General features: G+C 35.3%; 1 protein-coding gene across 1 annotated transcript in view; it reads left to right on the plus strand.

The window, feature by feature from the left end:
- Positions 1-19,772, plus strand: part of RhoU — a 257,739-nt gene that overhangs the window by 202,490 nt on the left and 35,477 nt on the right. The window contains 3 exon segments of the mRNA XM_067785031.1: positions 13,017-13,113; positions 17,383-17,438; positions 17,440-17,569. Coding sequence (XP_067641132.1) covers positions 13,017-13,113; positions 17,383-17,438; positions 17,440-17,569 — 283 coding nt within the window.

Below are 19,772 nucleotides of genomic sequence, written 5' to 3' on the forward strand. Positions count from 1 at the left end.
GAACGGTTGAAAATCTAATGCCAAAAGTAACTGGAGCAATGTAGAAATATGGCAAAAACTACAACGCCAACAGCAGTGAAACTTCTCACGGCGGTAGTAACATACACTGTAACATATAAGTTTATTAGCTGTATATATATTTGAATGAAGGAATAAATTGTGCAACAGCGTATGGCATGCAATTGTAGCTCATCTTTTTGCTAATTTATATGCGCATATTAAATTGGGCATAATTCTGTGGCACGCACTTACAAGCTTATATACACATCCATACATAACTGCGTTCTCGTGGTCTCATGTGACTTGTATGTATACTTGCTTATATACATAGGTACAGGTATTTGTATTTCATAGAATTTTTTAGAAGTAAGGGATAAGACTTTAATTTAGTCGGTGTTAAGAAACGCCTTAAATCTACGAGTTTGGTTGCATAAATTTCTTCACGTTTGTGTAATTAGAATGCAACCGCATGCATGGCGGCAACACAACACAAATTTTTTTTTGCTTTATGTTAAAATATTTAACTACATTCTTCATCGAAATAATTGAAGCGAGATATTTTTACTTCTCATAAATATTTTTGCAATTTCTATGTCAAAATTTAAAACTCAAAGTTTAGCAAGAATATGTCTTTATATAAGGAGAAATTTTTCGCTGATTTTTGTCCATTTATATAAAGGAAGTGCTTAACATTTTTTTATTTTATTTATATTTTCTCCTTTTCTTACATTTTCTCGGTGTCTTAACCTATCTGTTAAGTTTTATGCCTGTAGCTCAATGAGAGCTTACATAAAAATCAATCCAAAAATTCCCTCCGTTCCGTTTGATTTTTCTAAATATCTGAGTCCGTGCGCCCCTAGCGAAACTTTTTGTATTGTATCATCGGCTGTCATCGACCTCTGAATTAAGCTCTAAATTTTTAGCCTCTTGCTCATCGCGAAGTTACTTAAAACCCGGTTTCAAATTTCCAAATCATTATCTAATTTTTTCGATGCGTGCGCCATCTAACGTAATTTTTTTTCTCATTTTGTTCCTTTGTCACGGTGTCTTAACCTGTCTCTGAGGTTTCATGTTTGTAGCTCAATGAGAAGTTACTTTAAAACCGATCACAAACACACAAAATTTCCAAATTCTTATGTAAATATTTAGATTCTTCCGCAACGGAACGGAATTTTTTCTCCTTTTCTTCAATTTTCGGCGTCTTATCCTATCTGTGAAGTTTTGCAGTTGTAGCTCAAAGAGAACTGCAATAAAAATCAATCCCAAAATTCCCTCCGTTTCGTACGATTTTTCTAAATATCTCATCCCGTGCGCCACTTAGCGAATCTTTTTGTATCGTGTCATCGGCTATCATCGACCTCTGAATTAAGTTTGAAATTTCGAGTCTCTAACTCATCGAGAAGTTACTTAAAAGCTGGTTTGAAAATTTACAAATTCTTATCTAATTATTTCGATCCGTGCGGGAAAATTTCAATATAAAGAAACACTTCGGGATTTAAAGGGGGTTGTATTCGGAGTCATTCTGTTTCAGAATTGTTTGGGTTTTATTTCCAAACATTTCCTGGAATTAATTAAGAACTAACTGAGGATGATTTTAGACTTCGTGATTATCACGGCATTGCATTTTCAATTAGTTTGATAATGTTTCAGTAATATTTCAAAAATATTTCAGAAATATATCGACATTATTTTTACCATCATTACGAAATTATTTTGAGATCTTTTTCGGATATAATCTGGGATAAATTAGAGACTAATTCCAGATAATTTCAGCGTTACGACACATTATGGGACTGTATTCGGAATCACCTGAATAATATTTGGAAATTATTTCGGCACGATTTTGGGAACCTTTCGCCATTATTTAAAGACGAGCCTGACCCGTGCGCATCTTGCGCAACCAATATAAAAATCTCTTATCAAATATCAACAGAAATCAGCTGTTCTATTACCTTACAGCTTGCCCTGTCATCTATCGTATAATATCAACTGCCGTCAATCAATTAAAACGTACAGCCTGCGCTGCCATCTAGCGTACAATAGCAACTGCTGGTAATGCAGTACAAATATTCACAATAGTGCCATAGTACAAATAGGTTTCTTTGTGTGCTCACAATCGTTTATTTTTAACAAATTATTTTAATAAAATATAGCTAAATAAAAGCACTACGACCAAAATTGCACAAAGCTCGTTAAAAGGCCGAATCTCCATCTTTACAGCCAAAACTTTATTTATAGATTTGGATTCCAAATAAGAGCGAAAAAGGGACCCGTAGATAAAAACAGCAATTAGAAATAATATATGTGATTGCTTTAAGACTATTATAGGATCACTTACGAATTGTTTTTTGGTAAAAATTGGTGACTATAATTTGACATTAAGGAAACACCTTCGAATGAAAACAGGATTTTATTCGAAAACAGTTCGACATTATTTCGGAATTATCTTGGCACTATTTCAGGAATATTTTGAAATACTTCTCAGAATAATTTCAGGACTATCTTCAGTTCATTTCTGGAATAAACTAGAAAATAGTTTAAGATTATATCAGGATTGCTTTCATGGTCATTAAAGGATTGTTTCGTGATTATTTTGTGATTAATTTGGATTTTCTACGTATATTCTCGGGGTCATTTTCAAATTACCATCATTCATTTTGCAACCAAATCGTGAATGTTTTGCAACTTACATAAGTTATATTGGGATCATTCAACAATAACTATTTTTTGTGTTGTATTAACTATATAGTGCAAGAAAGTTATGTGAGTTTGTTCGGGTGTTGGTCCCGGATTGGTTCCTGTTTTACCTTCTATTTCACTTTTGGTTTCGATTATAGATTCAGTTCCGATTTCGGTTGGGATTTGTATCCTGATTCAGTTCCGGCTTTGGTTCCGGCCTCCAGTTGATTCGGTTCTCGATTAAGTTCTTGATTCGATTCCGGTTTGGTTTGAGTTACCGTTCTGCGTTTATCAATTCCGTTTCATTTTTCGGGCTTAATTTTGGTTTCGTTTCGATTTCGTATTCGCTTTCGGTTCCGGACTTGGCTTCAGCTCGGGTGTCGCTTACGGTACCGTGTTTGATCCCAGGCTCGGTTCCTATTTCGGTGCTGTTTTAGTTCCTGTTTAAGATCGGGATTTAGCTGCGGTTCCGGTTTCGGGTCCATTTTCGATTCTGGTTTTGGTTCCGGCTCCAGTTTGGCTTCGTTCCGGTAATGGATTTCTGCTTCGTTCTTTTTCAATTCCGTTTCGGGTCTGGTTTCGGATACAGGTTCGAATTCGGTCCGGGTATTTATTTTTCGGTGTAATTCTGTGCCTGTTCCAGATCGGTATTTACCTCTGATTTTGGTTCCGGTTTTGGTCTCTGTGCCATCTTCGTTTCTAGTTTCGGTTCCATATGCGGTTTCGACTTCAGCTCAGATCCTAGTTTCGGCTTGGAACTAAGTTGTCGCTTCGGTATCGGTTCAGTTTTCGATTCTGGTCTCGGATCCATTTCCGGATTCGGTCATGAATCCGGTTTCAATTTCGGTTTCTATACGATTTTTTCTTCCTTCTTTTATTCTCGTTCATCTTCTTTATATTTACTTTTCTTTTTCCCTCTATTACTACTTTTATTTTGCTTTTTTCCGATTGCGTTCAATTCAATTATTTGGTTTGGTGTCTGATCGCGTGACTTTCATCTCAACTTTGTACGTTGTTCAAGCATTCCACTCACACCTATACTCTGAAATCCCTTATGCCGCAAAAAACCCCGTTCCACATCAAATGAAAAAAATGATTACCCCAAATATTTTCACCTCGTTTTCAATTTTTTTGCACACAACTGTTGGTATACCTAGAGGATTTCATGGGAAAGTAGGCGTGCCTATGAAATTCAACAGCTTGTAAGTAGTCGTGACTGCTGTGTGGCAGCTTGTAATCATTATTAAATTGGCGGTGGCTATACTGAAGCATTGCAGTTAACTCTTGCATATACACAAAACTTGGCAAAGTTCCTGACATATGTAGAAAAGAAGACAACACACACATGAGTGTAATTTTACAATCTTCTGCAAATGTAATTGGTCGCTACAAGCGCTGAACGTAACATATATGAATGAATAAATGTAAAAACAAGAAATCACACAAAAGCAAAAAAAAAGTGCTACAATTTTGCCAGTTTGTGTGTTTCAACATGAGTTTTGATTCTTTGCTTCCTTCCTTTACTTAAATATTGAAGTAAACTTACTTAATCAATGTGATTGCTATAGCTGCAATTCATTGCTCTTGTAAGTTGTTTTTCATACGTATGTATTTGTACATGTTTACCTATAGATGTGTGTCTCTTTTGTGTGTGTGCGCACTTCATACTCTTTCGATTCAGAGTTAATTTTATTATACGGACACTTAAATCTTTCTTATTCTATTGCCATTTTTATTTCGCTTGCCAAAAATAATCTCGTCTACATGTCATTTTCTTTATTGCCTTGTTTGACCCTTCAGTTAACCAACTCAAAGCAATAATTTACTCACCCTTAAGTGTGCTTTCGTTTACTATATTTCCATGATTGATTGCGGTTGTCATATAAAATGCATAAAAGTATAGTGCTTAGACTGGGGCGATTTATTAACCAACATCGCTCCATCGATTTTTCGATAGGATTTGGGCTTAGGAAAAAAAGTTCCGCTACGCATACCCAAAAAAATAATTTTCGAGCCTGCGAAACTTCGTTTTTAGACTCTTTTCGACTTTGATTTTCAGGTTTTTTTCATGACCTACCAAAAAAATTTTCATTTGATTGTAAAATTTTCATGTATACCCTGTCCGACCAAAAAATGTCCGCTAAAAACGTTGTCGATAACAGTTTTTTGAAAAAAAAAAAATAATAATAATAGATCGCGGGTTTGAATCGAGCTCAAGGCCTAACAATAATTACTTTATTATTATTATTGTTATGATACATTTTTTCTTAATTAAACAAATTTTAAACTAGAGTAGGAGAAAGAAAAATTAGACAACTTTCGTCCATACAAATCGACCTCACCCTAATAGTGCTGCTTTGATATTATATTTCGATTTTTGTTTGAAATACTCAGTTATAATCAAGTTTGAAGGGTGCCAATGAGAAATTAACTAAACGAGTAAGTAAAAGTTGAGTCTTGCATTAGATGAATTCCAATCTTGGCACTTAATATTCAAAATTTCCGACAGTATGTGGTGTTACAAGAAATATTTTAATGTATTGTTATAGCTTCGTAGGGTCTGCTGTATACTGTGCTGATCCGGAAATAAGCAGATCCTACAGGCTGCCGGATTACTGTAGTGTTTTCCAAACGGAAATAGTAGCCCTAACCAAAGCAGTAGAAACCCTGGAAGAAAATAGCCCAAGCTGCAATCGTGTTAAATTTTATATTGACAGCCAAGCAGCAATTAAGGCAATAATCTCGCATAGCACAGCATCTAAATGCGTGCTAGAGTGTAAACAGTCTCTGGAGAGAATCGAGGCAGGGAGAAACATACATCTATATTGGGTCCCAGGGCATATGTGAATAGATGGGAATGAAAAAGCGGACGAACTAGCTAAAAAGGGCGCATCCTTTGAAGCTTGCTCCGTAGACGTCCCAGTCAGACTGGACGAGATTAAGCGAAGGCGAGAGGTGAACATGATCGACCAAGCGGAAAAGGCGTGGGTTCAAGCGCGGGGCTTTAAAGTGTCGAAGATTATGTGTAGGTCTTACAACGTTAGACTAACAAAGTTGCTTCTATCATTAAAAAGAGAGGACTGTATACTCATGATGGGTATTCTGACTGGACACTGCATTCTGGCGTCACATACCTTTAAATTAGGCTTGATCAGTGATAGCATATGTAGGAAGTGTGGGTTTTAGGAGGAAATGATGGAGCACGTTCAATGGTCGTGCCCTGCACTTGCCAGGCTAACAATCCAGCTATTAGGAGTGATACAGCTGTCAGATCCAGAAGCAGCAAGTGGCTTAAGTTCTAGGAAGCTTCTAGTATTTGCCAAGGGGACGGAGTTATTTTATACCATTGGTCCTGGTTTTTGATAGGGTTTTTCAGTTTGGTCGTGAAAACAAACTTCTGGTAACACTGCGGACTCAATCAGTCTATGTGAGGTCCTCATGGACCGGCCAGTTCAACCTTACCTAACCTATAGCTTCGTGTCACTGATGTCAAATAATATTACAGAAATACTTTGTAAAAATTGTTAGCCTCTAAAAGCTAGTAAAAATAAACGCTTTGGAGTATTTCACTGTAATTTTCGATATAAAAAGTAAATGAATACTTGGCATGATGTATCTCCTAGAAGACATGAGCCGAGTTTCTCTTCCAATTTGCGTCGTTTTTACTTTAAAATTTCCCAACTACTAATACAAGTTGTCATTGTAATTTCCTAAAAGCAAGCAAAAACCATACTTAAAGTCATGCGTTGCTTAAATCCCGCTTTTAAAGCCTGGCAGTGTGCTACGGTTCCCTCCTTTGTTTGCTTCTTTGGTCTGGATTGTTTGCATATCGCATTTTCGAATATTTTTCTGATGTAAAGGTATATTTCCTTTACGAGTATAGTTCCAAGAATCCCATTCTGACTGATCTATATAAGTATATCGCGCTCTAGCTGAAATAAAACTCCAATTGCAACTCGTGCGGTTCAAAATTTTAATATTTCGTTACGCAAACAATTTCCTTTAGGGTCACATACGTATGGAACTATGGAACTTAAAAAAGTTCGAAAGAGTTTAGTTATGTGCCATTACTTGTTAAAGTTTTGGAGTTGTAAAAAAATTTTATGTGTGTTGTGATCTTCGGATGGCAATTTAATTATGAGTAAGTTATTTGATTGTGCTCGAATTGATTTAAAAATCTATACAATAAATAAACCACCTTATAGACAAAAAACAGTACATGGGTGGTGCGGCTTAATATCGTATGCATTTGGTGCGATATGATGTGTTAAACCTGATATGATCTGATTTTAAGCAAACTTTAACTGAGATTTTATCTTATCTTAGAATTTCGTTATATGTTTTGATGATTATTTAAATATTTACTCATTTAGAGTCTGTGATATGACAATATATTTGTGATGTTGAGATCTGATGTTACCAAAATCATATGATCAGGGTTTTTCCAATAAATTAGCCTGCGGAGGAATTCTTGTTCTGTGACGTGATGATGTGAAGAAAAAGTTTCTAATATTTAAACATATTTTTGTGTTAAAATTTTTTTCACTTCAACACTTAACGTAACAAGAGTTTTATTCCAGATCATGTGATCTGATGTTACATCAGATAAACTCTAAACAGGCCAAATGTATGTCGATTTTGTTTAGCAAGCCCTGTCGCCCCTTAGGTAAAGCAATATCCAATTTTTAATAATCAAATATTGGAAAATATTGAATTCCGCCATATATGTCTCCAACCGTATTGAGTGATATCAGCTTCTATAACGAAATATGACGTCATCATAACGAGCCATGTGAGCCAATAGAGTTTTTGCATTATTTGAAATATATTATCTCATAAGCCTGAGTAAGGCCACTTTAGGCCAAATGCAAAGCATATCACAAAATTTTGTTAAGATTTGATCTAAGCATCAAACATATGATATCATATCACGGACTGTAAATAAGTACAAAAATAATATTAATTCCGTATTACATAAGTACATGATCTAATTAAAATGTAATATAAAATTAAGTCAGGTGAGATCATGTACACTACATCAAGCAAAATCTGAATTTATATGCCTTCCACAGAATAGCAGTTGTTTTGAGCTAGTGCAGGGGTTGAATTCCGCAAGTGTGAGATTTAAACTTTTTCGTTGTATGAAAGAAAAATGTAAATTTTAAAACTCACACTTACTGAAACTGAGTCAGGACTAATGCGTTAAGAGACAATACTAGTTTAAGTCTATCCCCTCGCAGTGCTTTTAACAATGGAGTTTAAACGATTACAGTTCATAACATAAAAGTGCTCAGATGTCATCATACAACAAATCATATTAGCGGCATCTTTCATGCGACATCACCTCGCTATATATGATATCATACCTAGAATTTAAACGATTACAGCAAATAATATCGGAACACAAATGAATAAAATTAATATGCACCATAAGCAAAATATATTACATATGTAAACGTACTACAAACGTATTACATATGTAAACGTAATTTTGAATCGAGAATTTATTTTTTAAGTTGCCCAGATCAGTATTTTCATATCACATCTGATTCATACGACATCACTTCACTGTATAGAGAACAGCACACACAATAAAAAACTCGTATCAAGAAAACTAATAAAGAACCATATCAGATCTAATTCATGCAACATCAGCTCACTATATATAGTATATCGGGGAATGTGATTGAATACAACTTGTATCCTATACCATCATGGGTATCACATAACATAAAATCACACCACACAACGTAGTTCTACATAAACATTTTATATAAAAGTGGGTCAGATCAGATCATATTCGATCAATCATTTCAGATTTGGCTCATACGACATCACCTCACAATAAATGATATTCCTGATATGGAATATAAATAAGTGCAGCTTATATCCACACCACCAGGTGCATCAGATCAGACAAAATCATACCAGAAAACGTAATTTTACATATTTAAGTTTATTTAAAAGTTGATCAGTTGATCATATGAGACCAATAATATCAGGTCTAATTCATGCAATTTCGCCTCACTATATATGATATATCAGGGAATGCGAATGAGTAAAACTTTTATCATATACCACCAGGGCTATCAGAAAAACCACGCAAGAAAATGTAATTTTACATACACAATTTGATTAAAAATTTGATCAGATCAGATAATATGCGACCAATCATATCTGATCTTTTGCATACGATATCATCCCGCTATATATGATGTATCAGCGAATGAAAATTAATACGACTCCTATCTATGCCAAAAGATAAGACAAAATCATACCAGAACAAGTAAGGAAGGTTAAGTTCGGGTGTAACCGAACATTACATACTCAGTTGAGAGCTATGGTGACAACATAAGGGAAAATAACCATGTAGGAAAATGAACCGAGGGAAATCCTGGAATGTGTTTGTATGATATGTGTATCAAATGAAAGGCATTAAAGAGTATTTTATGAGGGAGTGGGCCATAGTTCTATAGGTGGACGCCATTTAGGGATATCGCCATAAAGGTGGATCAGGGTTGACTCTAGAATTTGTTTGTACGATATGGGTATCAAATGAAAAGTCTTAATGAGTATTTTAAAAGGGAGTAATCCTTAGTTCCATAGGTGGACGCCGTTTCGAGATATTTCCATAAAGGTGGACCAGGGGTGACCATAGAATTTGTTTGTACAATATGGGTATCAAAAGAAAGGTGTTAATGAGTATTTTAAAAGGGAATGATCCTTAGTTCCATAGGTGTACGCCGTTTCAAGATATCGCCATAAAGGTGGACCAGGGGTGACTCTAGAATGTGTTTGTACAATATGGGTATCAAACGAAAGGTGCTAATGAGTACTTTAAAAGGGATTGGGCCTTAGTTCTATAGGTGGACGCCTTTTCGAGGTATCGCAATAAAGGTGGACCAGGGGTGACTCTAGAATATGTTTGTACGATATGGGTATCAAATGAAAGGTGTTAATGAGGGTTTTAAAAGGGAGTGGTGGTAGTTGTATAGGTGGTCGCCTTTTCGAGATATCGCCATAAAGGTGTACCAGGGGTGACTCTAGAATGCGTTTGTACAATATGGGTATCAAACGAAAGGTGTTAATGAGTATTTTAAAAGGGAGTAATCCTTAGTTCCATAGGTGGACGCCGTTTCGAAATATCGCCATAAAAGTGGACCAGGGGTGACCATATAATTTGTTTGTACAATATGGGTATCAAAAGAAAGGTGTTAATGAGTATTTTAAAAGGGAGTGATCCTTAGTTCCATAGGTGTACGCAGTTTCAAGATATCGCCATAAAGGTGGACCAGGGGTGACTCTAGAATGTGTTTGTACAATATGGGTATCAAACGAAAGGTGCTAATGAGTACTTTAAAAGGGATTGGGCCTTAGTTCTATAGGTGGACGCCTTTTCGAGGTATCGCAATAAAGGTGGACCAGGGGTGACTCTAGAATATGTTTGTACGATATGGGTATCAAATGAAAGGTGTTAATGAGGGTTTTAAAAGGGAGTGGTGGTAGTTGTATAGGTGGTCGCCTTTTCGAGATATCGCCATAAAGGTGGATCATGCGTGACTCTAAAATACGTTTGTATAATATGGGTATCAAACGAAAGGTGTTAATGAGTATTTTAAAAGGAAGTGGACCTTAGTTCTATAGGTGGACGCCTTTTCGAGGTATCGCAATAAAGGTGGACCAGGGGTGATTCTAGACTTTGTTTGTACGATATGGGTATCAAATGAAAGGTGTTATTGAGTATTTTTAAAAGGGAGTGGGCCTTCGTTCTATAGGTGGTCGCCTTTTCGAGATATCGCCATAAAGGTGGACCAGGGGTGACTCTAGAACCTGTTTGTACGATATTAGTATCAAATTAAAGGTATTGATGAGAGTTTTAAAAGGGAGTGGTGGTAGTTGTATATGTGAAGGCGTTTTTCAGATATCGACCAAAATGTGGACCAGGGTGACCCAGGACATCATTTGTTGGATACCGCTAATTTATTTATGTATGTAAAACCTGCCAAGATTTCAAGGGTTTTTTATTTCGCCCCGCAGAACTTTTTCATTTTCTTCAACGTAATATGGTATGTGTCACAACCATTTTACAGAGTTTTTCTAAAGTTATATTTCGCGTCAATAAACCAATCCAATTACCATGTTTCATCCCTTTTTTCGTATTTGGTATAGAATTATGGCATTTTTTTCATTTTTCGTAATTTTGGATATCGAAAAAGTGGGCGTGGTCATAGTCGGATTTCGTTCATTTTTTATACCAAGATAAAGTGAGTTCAGATAAGTACGTGAACTAAGTTCAGTAAAGATATGTCGATTTTTGCTCAAGTTATCGTGTTAACCGCCATGCGGAAGGACAGGCGGATGACTGTGTATAAAAACTGGGCGTGGCTTCAACCGATTTTTGGTAAATTTTTGTTCGACTTATGGCATTAAAAGTATCCTAGACAAATTAAATGAAAAAGGGCGGAGCCACGCCCATTTTGAAATTTTCTTTTATTTTTGTATTTTGTTGCACCATATCATTACTGGAGTTGAATTTTGACATAATTTACTTATATACTGTAAAGATATTAAATTTTTTGTTAAAATTTTACTTTAAAAAAAAATTTTTTTTAAAAGTGGGCGTGGTCCTTCTCCGATTTTGCTAATTTTTTATTAAGCGTACATATAGCAATAGGAGTAACGTTCCTGCCAAATTTAATAATAATATCTTCAACGACTGCCAAATTACAGCTTGCAAAATTTTAAATTACCTTCTTTTAAAAGTGGGCGGTGCCACGCCCATTGTCCAAAAGTTTACTAATTTTCTGTTCTGCGTCATAAGTTCAACGCACCTACCAAGTTTCATCGCTTTATCTGTCTTTGGTAATGAATTATTGCACTTTTTCGGTTTTTCGAAATTTTCGATATCGAAAAAGTGGGCGTGGTTATAGTCCGATATCGTTCATTTTAAATAGCGATCTGAGATGAGTGCTCAGGAACCTGCATACTAAATTTCATCAAGATGTCTCAAAATTTACTCAAGTTATCGTGTTAACGGACGGACGGACGGACGGACGGACATGGCTCAATCAAATATTTTTTCGATCCTGATGATTTTGGTATATGGAAGTCTATATCTATCTCGATTCCTTTATACCTGTACAACCAACCGTTATCCAATCAAACTTAATATACTCTGTGAGCTCTGCTCAACTGAGTATAAAAAGTAATTTAAAGTCAAAACTTAACTTCAAAGCTGAATCAAATTATATGCTGCCAATTATATCAGATCTAGTTGAAGCGACATCACCGCACTGCATATGATATATCAGTCAATGTATAGGAATACAGCCCATATCCTATACTGCAATGCATATCAAATCGGACAAAATCACACCAGAAAACGATAGTACATAGAATATTTATTCATATGAAATCGCATTATTTTGAAATTTGTAGTTTTGTGCTTCCTTGTACTAAATAAATGTATTTATTAAAGGTCTTCTATCTTATATGTAATGTATATATATCAGCTTCCGTGCGATATTCTGAATATTTTGAAAAAAGGAAGGTACCATTTGAACTAGCAAAAGGCATACATATCCAATTACAATACACTATGGCGCATGTATTTTTTAATATATCTGCAGTTTTAAATAATGTTACGCTATTCAATGTAATTAAAATGGCTTTTGCATAATACAAGTATATTTTAGGGAAGCCATAAAAAATTAACAATCAACGCTGCATAAGTACTTACAAAACGTATATAGAACACGGTTGTTAGAGTGTCCTATGGTAGCTCAAATCAAAACTTAATTGACTCAGTTACCTCAATTATATACTATAAAAAGAAAATGAAAAAAATGGAAAATTATAACCAGTCAAGAGCTATAAAGGCAAGTACAGCAATAAAATCGCAAGGGCGAGTCAACTTTTTGAGCGCCACTATAATATGCTTGTGTGGGTATGTGTGTGCGCATGTGCTTTTCTTTTGCATAATTTTTTTTTATGAACAATGAAATTTTATATCAGGATAGAGCAGCAGCTACAATTTGCTGTCATTAAAAGTTGTGAGCTTTTTGAGTACTTTTGCCATGCAAGTGTCGAAGTTAAGGCGCAAAAGAAGGCTAAAAACGCCAAATGAAAAATTGTTGCCGTATGCTTTGTGTTTGAATGTATATGTGTTTTTATGTATGAAAGTATAGTAATTTAAGATGTTGCATAACAGTGCCCAATGTCTCTACCTAAAATTCTAAGAGTAATATGTAATTTAATGCATTTTTCATTTAATTTTGTTTCATGATTTTTTCTTTCCTTTTCTTCTTTTTCTGTTTTTGCTTCTTTGAAAACAACAGTCAAGTAGCGATACCAGCTCTAGTTCACGTGACAGTAGCAGCAATAAAGGAGCAAAGTTTTTATTACGAAAAGGCAAATCAAAGCGAAACACCAAAGGTGAGTGCCGTTAACTTGAAGTATTCTGAATTACAAATTTAAATAGCACTTTTGTAAGTTGTATACATATAAGTATATACATAATTATATGGGTGATTCCATGGTAAAGGGAAAAGTATAAAATTTTTTTCCATAAATAGATGAATTTTAAGTTTGGTATAGCAAATATCTTGAATCAAGACTTTGTCCACCAAATGGAAGACAGCACGTCTAGTTTTTATTTCGGAGGCAAGTGAGACTCCAACGCTCCATCTTCATTTCTACCGCTATACATGTTGAACACCGCAGAAAAACTGATGGAACGCCTCACGGAAGCAACAGAGAATCGGAAAGGTCTGTCTTATCGACAGAATGGCTTCTGTATGTATACTGGAAACCACAGGAAAACTGATGGGAAGCCTCCTGTAGTACACTTCTAGATAGCCATAGAGAACGGGGAAGACTGTTTTATCGATGGAATAGCCCCTGGGAAGAGAACTCTACAATACACGGCATTGCAATCAGAAGGGATAAATGCAGAAAGCCGAGACAACGTCCAACTGAACAAGATCGGTAGTCTTACTCTGGTCAAACTGGACGTCAAAACGCTTCAGCCTGGTTGGAGTATGAGCTTGAGGCACCAGAATGCTCTCTCAAGGTACCACAATATCTGCTACAAATACTAAGATATTATCTGAGAAACTGGAATATAACTTACGAAACCAATCATGCTCAAAAAAAGATAAAGCTCGCACGTGGAGCAGCCCTGAGCTCGGTACCAGGTAGCCATCTCTGGAATATTACCTACGACAATTTTCTTGCATTCGTCATGCTAAAAGCATATTCCTCGTTGTTTCGTAGGCGATGTAGAAGCTGTCAAAGCAGCATCAGGCTGCAAGCTGGCAGAGTTTAAACTAAAGCAGGTTATATGGAGTGTAAATAAATGGATGGGTCACGATCTGCAGATGGCTATAGCGAAATAGGAGATCATCATCCTCACAATGAGGTGGATTCCCATTTTTAGGAATATGATGTTTTGGGACCAGCAGATAGAAACTTGTGAATTTAAATTGAATAATGGCAATGGAATTGATTATTGGCAATTGATAAATGACCACGAGTAAAGTAAAAGGAAGTTGTTTGCATTATGAAGCACCAAACAGCCCTTAATTTGGTGCCAGACAGAGGTGCGAACCGAAGTGCCTGAGCTTACCGCGCTGAAAATCCGATATATCTTCTTGAAAAAGGGAGTAAAATATTATATGAAAACGAAAAGGAAGCGATTAGTGATGCTGTTTCCACGCGGCCGCGAGAAAAATCCATCCAACGGTAGCAACAACAGTGGAAGAGCAGTACAGCAGGAGAGTCGACCAGGGAATTGATTCCCAACCTAAACCCATGGTTGAAGCTCGTACATGGAGAGGTCATCTTCTGCGACTCAATCTTTGACGGAACAAGGTAACTCCCGGTAAATTCCTCCACACAATGAGGAAGCTTGAACACCCAAACTTGATTGTACTGCAGTAATATAGGCGATGGATGCCACACCTTCTTCGTATGCGAACACATCGCGCAACATCGAGGGAGGGTAGAAAGACACTTGGCCACCTATCACCAATAATGTGACCTCCAAAAATGATAGCTGGGATACACTCATGGAATAAGTGAGGCATATATGAAAACGGGGAGATGGATGTACAATGCATTAGTGTGAGAGTACCCATGGAGGTCACGTAGCGAGCACCCGTACCCGAAGTAATTCTAAATACGGTCTCAGGAATGAATCAGGGGAATGATGCGTGCCGTGGGAGTTTTAGTTATATTCGTTAGCTCTTCAAAGGAGAAAGATAGTCTCACAGTGGGGGTCAAAACATCCGGCACCATTTTAAATTCTTTCGGGACCCTTTTGGGAACATAATTTTGAGATCGTGTTGAAAGCATCTTAGAATCATTCCGGGACCATTTCCAGATAGTCAACAAGTAATTTTTTCTCGTGTGAACCAAAATTCCTATTGTATAAGAACACTCATTCACTTCAGAGAGTGGTAGTAAACTTGAGTGCCTTTGTGAAATCGTTGGCGTTATACAGTGGTGAATGTGAATGTAAGTGATTTCGACGCAATGTCACAGCGTCATACATATACACGCTATAAGTTAGCAACAGTTTCGGAATCACTTCGGGGCTATGTTCGAATCATTTATCAGGGTTCAAAAAAATACATTTAGGAATATCAAAAGTTGTGGGGCTGTTATTATTATCGAGGAGTTATCGGTATATTATTGATGAGTTATCGACGTGTCATCGGTTTATTATCGAAAAGTTATAGAGTTGTTATCGTTCTACTATCGAAAAAATATCTATTTGTTTTGGAAATAATTTTTTTCAACAACTTTTGGATACAAATTTCTTTTTCGTTACCAACTTTTTCGATAAAAATCGATAACTTTTCAAAATTTTTTTGATAAATAATCGATATTTTTTCGATAACCAAATCAAAAACTTTTCTATAAAAAATCAATATTTTTTACATAAAAAATCGATAACAATTCAATAAAAAGTCTAACTTTATCTGTATATTATTAATGTTATCGGTTTATTATCTAAAAGTTGTAGAGTTGTTATCGTTTTGCTATCGAAAAAATATCGATTTGTTTTCGATATTGATGTTTTTCGATAACTTTTGGAGATAATTTTTTTTCGTTACCATCTTCTTCGATAAAAATCGATAACTTTAAAGAATGTTTTTTGATAACAAGTCTATATTTTTTCGATAACTAAATCGATAACTTTCATATAAGAAATCAATATTTTTTTGATGAAAAATGGATAATAAATCAAAATTTGTTCAATAAAAGGTCTATAACTTTTCTAAAAGATATAGACGTTTTTTCGATAACATTTCGATAGTAAACCGATAAGTGAACGACAATGTTTGCTATCGATAACAAATTTAGAACTCTTTGTTAAAAAATCGCTAACTTGTCTATGACTTAGTCGCCAATCACACGCCTAAAACAAACTGATTACAGTCCGATAACAAGTGGATAATAAACTGGTATAACAAAACTAATTCCGATGACTCGTCGATAACTGTTTGCTATTCCTTTTATTCATGTTCAGAAACCGAAATCTGTCTGCATCCCCATATCCGTTAATGCAATTTTTATATTTTTGAAAGCCTTTTCTCGCTTATTCGTGGAAGTTTAATATAATCTAGTAAGCCTGTTGGTACTCATGACTACGAAGTTTCATGTTTTTGAGACAGCTCCTTTTTGATCTTGGTGTGCGATTTGTACGTCCTAACAGAGTGTAATTTATATTTTTTCGTTAATCGGTTGTTCTCGTTCACTGAATATTCCCTTCATTTTGCTTGTAAAACGGCATTTATCTTCGAGAAACCGGAAAGAGGAGTACTGGCATTCGACAGTCATTCAAAGAGTGTTTATTGAATAACTGTGTTAATGGTGACAGCGTGTTCCCCCTACCAAACCGAAGATCCTAAGTACACGCCGTCCCGAGCAAAGCAACATCAAAAATTTAGAAAAAAGTTTTTTTCAATTAAAAGAAAATTTTCAAAACGAAGTCGCCCCTTTGCAATGATTTTGCAAGCGCTCTAAGCGTATTTCTTCCATGAAAAGCTTCTAAGTGAAAACTCATCTGCCTTGCAGATGCCATTTGGAGTCGGCGTAAAACATATAAGCCCCGTCCTGCCAATTTTTAGTACAAATTAAAAAAGGCGCATCTCCCGAATTGGAAGAGAAACTCTGCCTAAAATCTCTTCGAAAGTTATCGCACCATGAAATTTAAAATATGGGTTTCGAGAACTGTTTTCTGCGATATCTGTTAAAAACTATAAATAAATTTTTTCCTTATATCAAAAATAAAAAACTTTGTAAACAATAGGTATGTTCGCAACTAACTTCAAATGATGTTTGATTTGAAAATTTAACACCATAATAGATGTAAGAGTGTATTTGGGCGAACGCATCAAAAGATAATTGCAGCAAAGAACTTTTAAGGCACAGTGCGAAAATGTAAAGGCATTTAAAAGCAAAAAAAAAAAAAAATACCATCACCAAAAAACTACTCAAAGTTAAATAAAAAGTTAAGTGTTCAAGCTTTTACAGCTTCTAATTTGTACTTAAGCTAATTTTAATTAGTTGAAATATTCAACAAAAGACTAGCATCATCATCTACCGCTTTATTTAAACCCAAATACTTTTTTGCTTATTTTCCCACTTTTTTCTTATGTATTTGTTACTACTAAGTAAACTCGTTTTTCTTTCCAGATAAAAAGTCTGAATCGTCTGTAGTGCAAGCTAAAGCACAACAACCAAAAAAAAAAACAAGAAACACCTTCAATTAAATGTGTGCTGGTTGGTGATGGCGCTGTAGGAAAAACTAATTTGATTTTATCCTATTTAAAGAATCGTTTCAATACGGAGCACGTACCAACAGCATCGGATATATATAACGGTAAGTGTGCAATGGCATTTGATTTCTTTATCATGCAAGTAATTTTAAAGTAATAAAAGACGTTTGAAAGGGTGCAATTTATAGTTTGTTACGTATACGCCAAGGCAGGTCGAGGCGTATGAGCAGAATAGAAGATGTTCATGTAATTTACAAATTGAGTTTGTGAATTGAATTGAAATATGCTCTTTAACAGAATGTTGTTTAGAATCAATTGAATCATATATTTTGAATGAGATTTGAGTACTAGCGCTATATTCACATTATTATTTAGGAAGTTATCAAAATGATGGCAACTTTTGTGTTAGTAATCATCCCCATCTTAATCAAATCTACAATCGGAAGGTATTCCGTGTGATGTCTATACACGAATAAAACAAAACACAAGAAAAAAATGCTGTGGGACCTAGCAAATCGTACTTTTATTTCTGATCAGGCTGTCACAACGCACGGACGGGTTGTATCATCCTTTTTAGAACAATATATTTGCAGCCAATTTGAGCTGACTAAACTCTAAGAGAGGTAGTTCGACATCAGAATGTTTGATCTAACAGTTGTTGCCACAAAAGCCTTCATAGCTTCGGGAACTGACGTGAATCAGGTAATTTTATTTGAAAACCCCTAAAATACAAGTATATTATACCAAGGGGGAAGGGAGAGAGTTTGAACAGCTGACGCTAAAGAAAGGCATATTTACTCCTCTCTATGTCGTGATAATTTAAGGCATTTTGCAAAACATTGAATGTAATCTTAACTGACGCCTTGCCAGATGGTAGTTCTAAAGAATCCTGTATGACATTATGTTGTGATACCTAAATATGATCACTCGATGGATCGAAAGTTGAGAACTGCCTTTCAATTACCGAAATTTAAACCATGTTTTTTGCTACAAGATCCATAAGCTCAAGCCAAAGTTAATAGTATTACAGGATTTACTTAACGTACAGTTGTTATGGATGCAACTAGAGAAACTTCATGCACCTGAAAAGCCTCAGTGGTATTGTAGCGCTGTCGGTAAGCAATGCTAGCTGATACAGTGTCTGTAAAAAATGAAGGTGGAGCTCCTTCTATGCTATGTGGTATTGATCTGGAGAATATGAAATATGAAGAGAGCAGGGAATGGTTTTGGTCAGAATCAGCCGTTTGCTTTCATATCCGGAAAGAGACTGCCAACATATTTAATAATACGATAAGCCTTTGGATATTATATAAGCGATTACAAAAAAAAAAAAAAAACAAAAAAACAATGCTGAACAGGATGCCAAAGGTTCAGACCGGCCAAAAGTTAAGCTTAAAGATAGCAGAATTTTATGAGCAGTTGTTAGCTAGAACTTGCTACTGCTGCTAACAGATCCCTTCTTGCAAGCTTATAACTCTTAACTTTGCGAGGAAGAAGTGGGTTTGCTTACCTACTTCGAGCTGTGAGTGAATGGGTTTTCTAAGACCATTTGTCTTGTCAATACTTTATCGCATATATATTTAACATATATTGACGTATGTCTCATTTAGAATTTTATTTACTTTTTTCCCTAGAAAGAACGTATACATATATTCTAATTTTTAATAAAAAGTATTTTTTTAAATAAACTTTTTCATATTTCACCAATCTAGAATATTATGAAGTAAATTAATTTCATATAACCTATTTTAACACAATTTCTTGAATAAATGTGGTTATCATCATTGTGTGGTTAGACTAAATTACATTTTCAAAAAGTGAGGCTCATTTGTTGTGGCGAAAAGCTTATGGCTTCTATCCATTCTCTGTAAATGTATGTAATATAATTTTATATATGTACATATGTATGTAAGTAAACACTTTGTTTGCGTGCCAATTTTTCTCACTCCCTTTTCCGACAATTGTGATTTTTTTGTTTCCTACTTTTTGCTCATCATCCTTCGCCTATGCATATTCAGTTTCCTTCCTTTCTAGCAAAAGCATTTTTATGAATGAAAAATTTCAAAGTATGTCATTTAACTATTTACATATACAAACGCATATTTCAAAACTCAAAACTCTTTAAGTTAATCACTGTTATGGTGGCGTGGTGATTTACAGAGAAAACAACTAAGCGGCTGTATGAGTAGCTAACGGTGGGGCTCCAGAACGTTCCTAGCAGCTTAAAATTGTAGCATGACAAATTTTAATTTAAATAAGGATTCATTTAAATAATTTAAGGAATAAAAGTAAAATTATAATTAAAAT

Source organism: Eurosta solidaginis, chromosome 4 (genome assembly GCF_040869045.1).
Source record: "Eurosta solidaginis isolate ZX-2024a chromosome 4, ASM4086904v1, whole genome shotgun sequence".
NCBI lineage: Eukaryota > Metazoa > Arthropoda > Insecta > Diptera > Tephritidae > Eurosta > Eurosta solidaginis.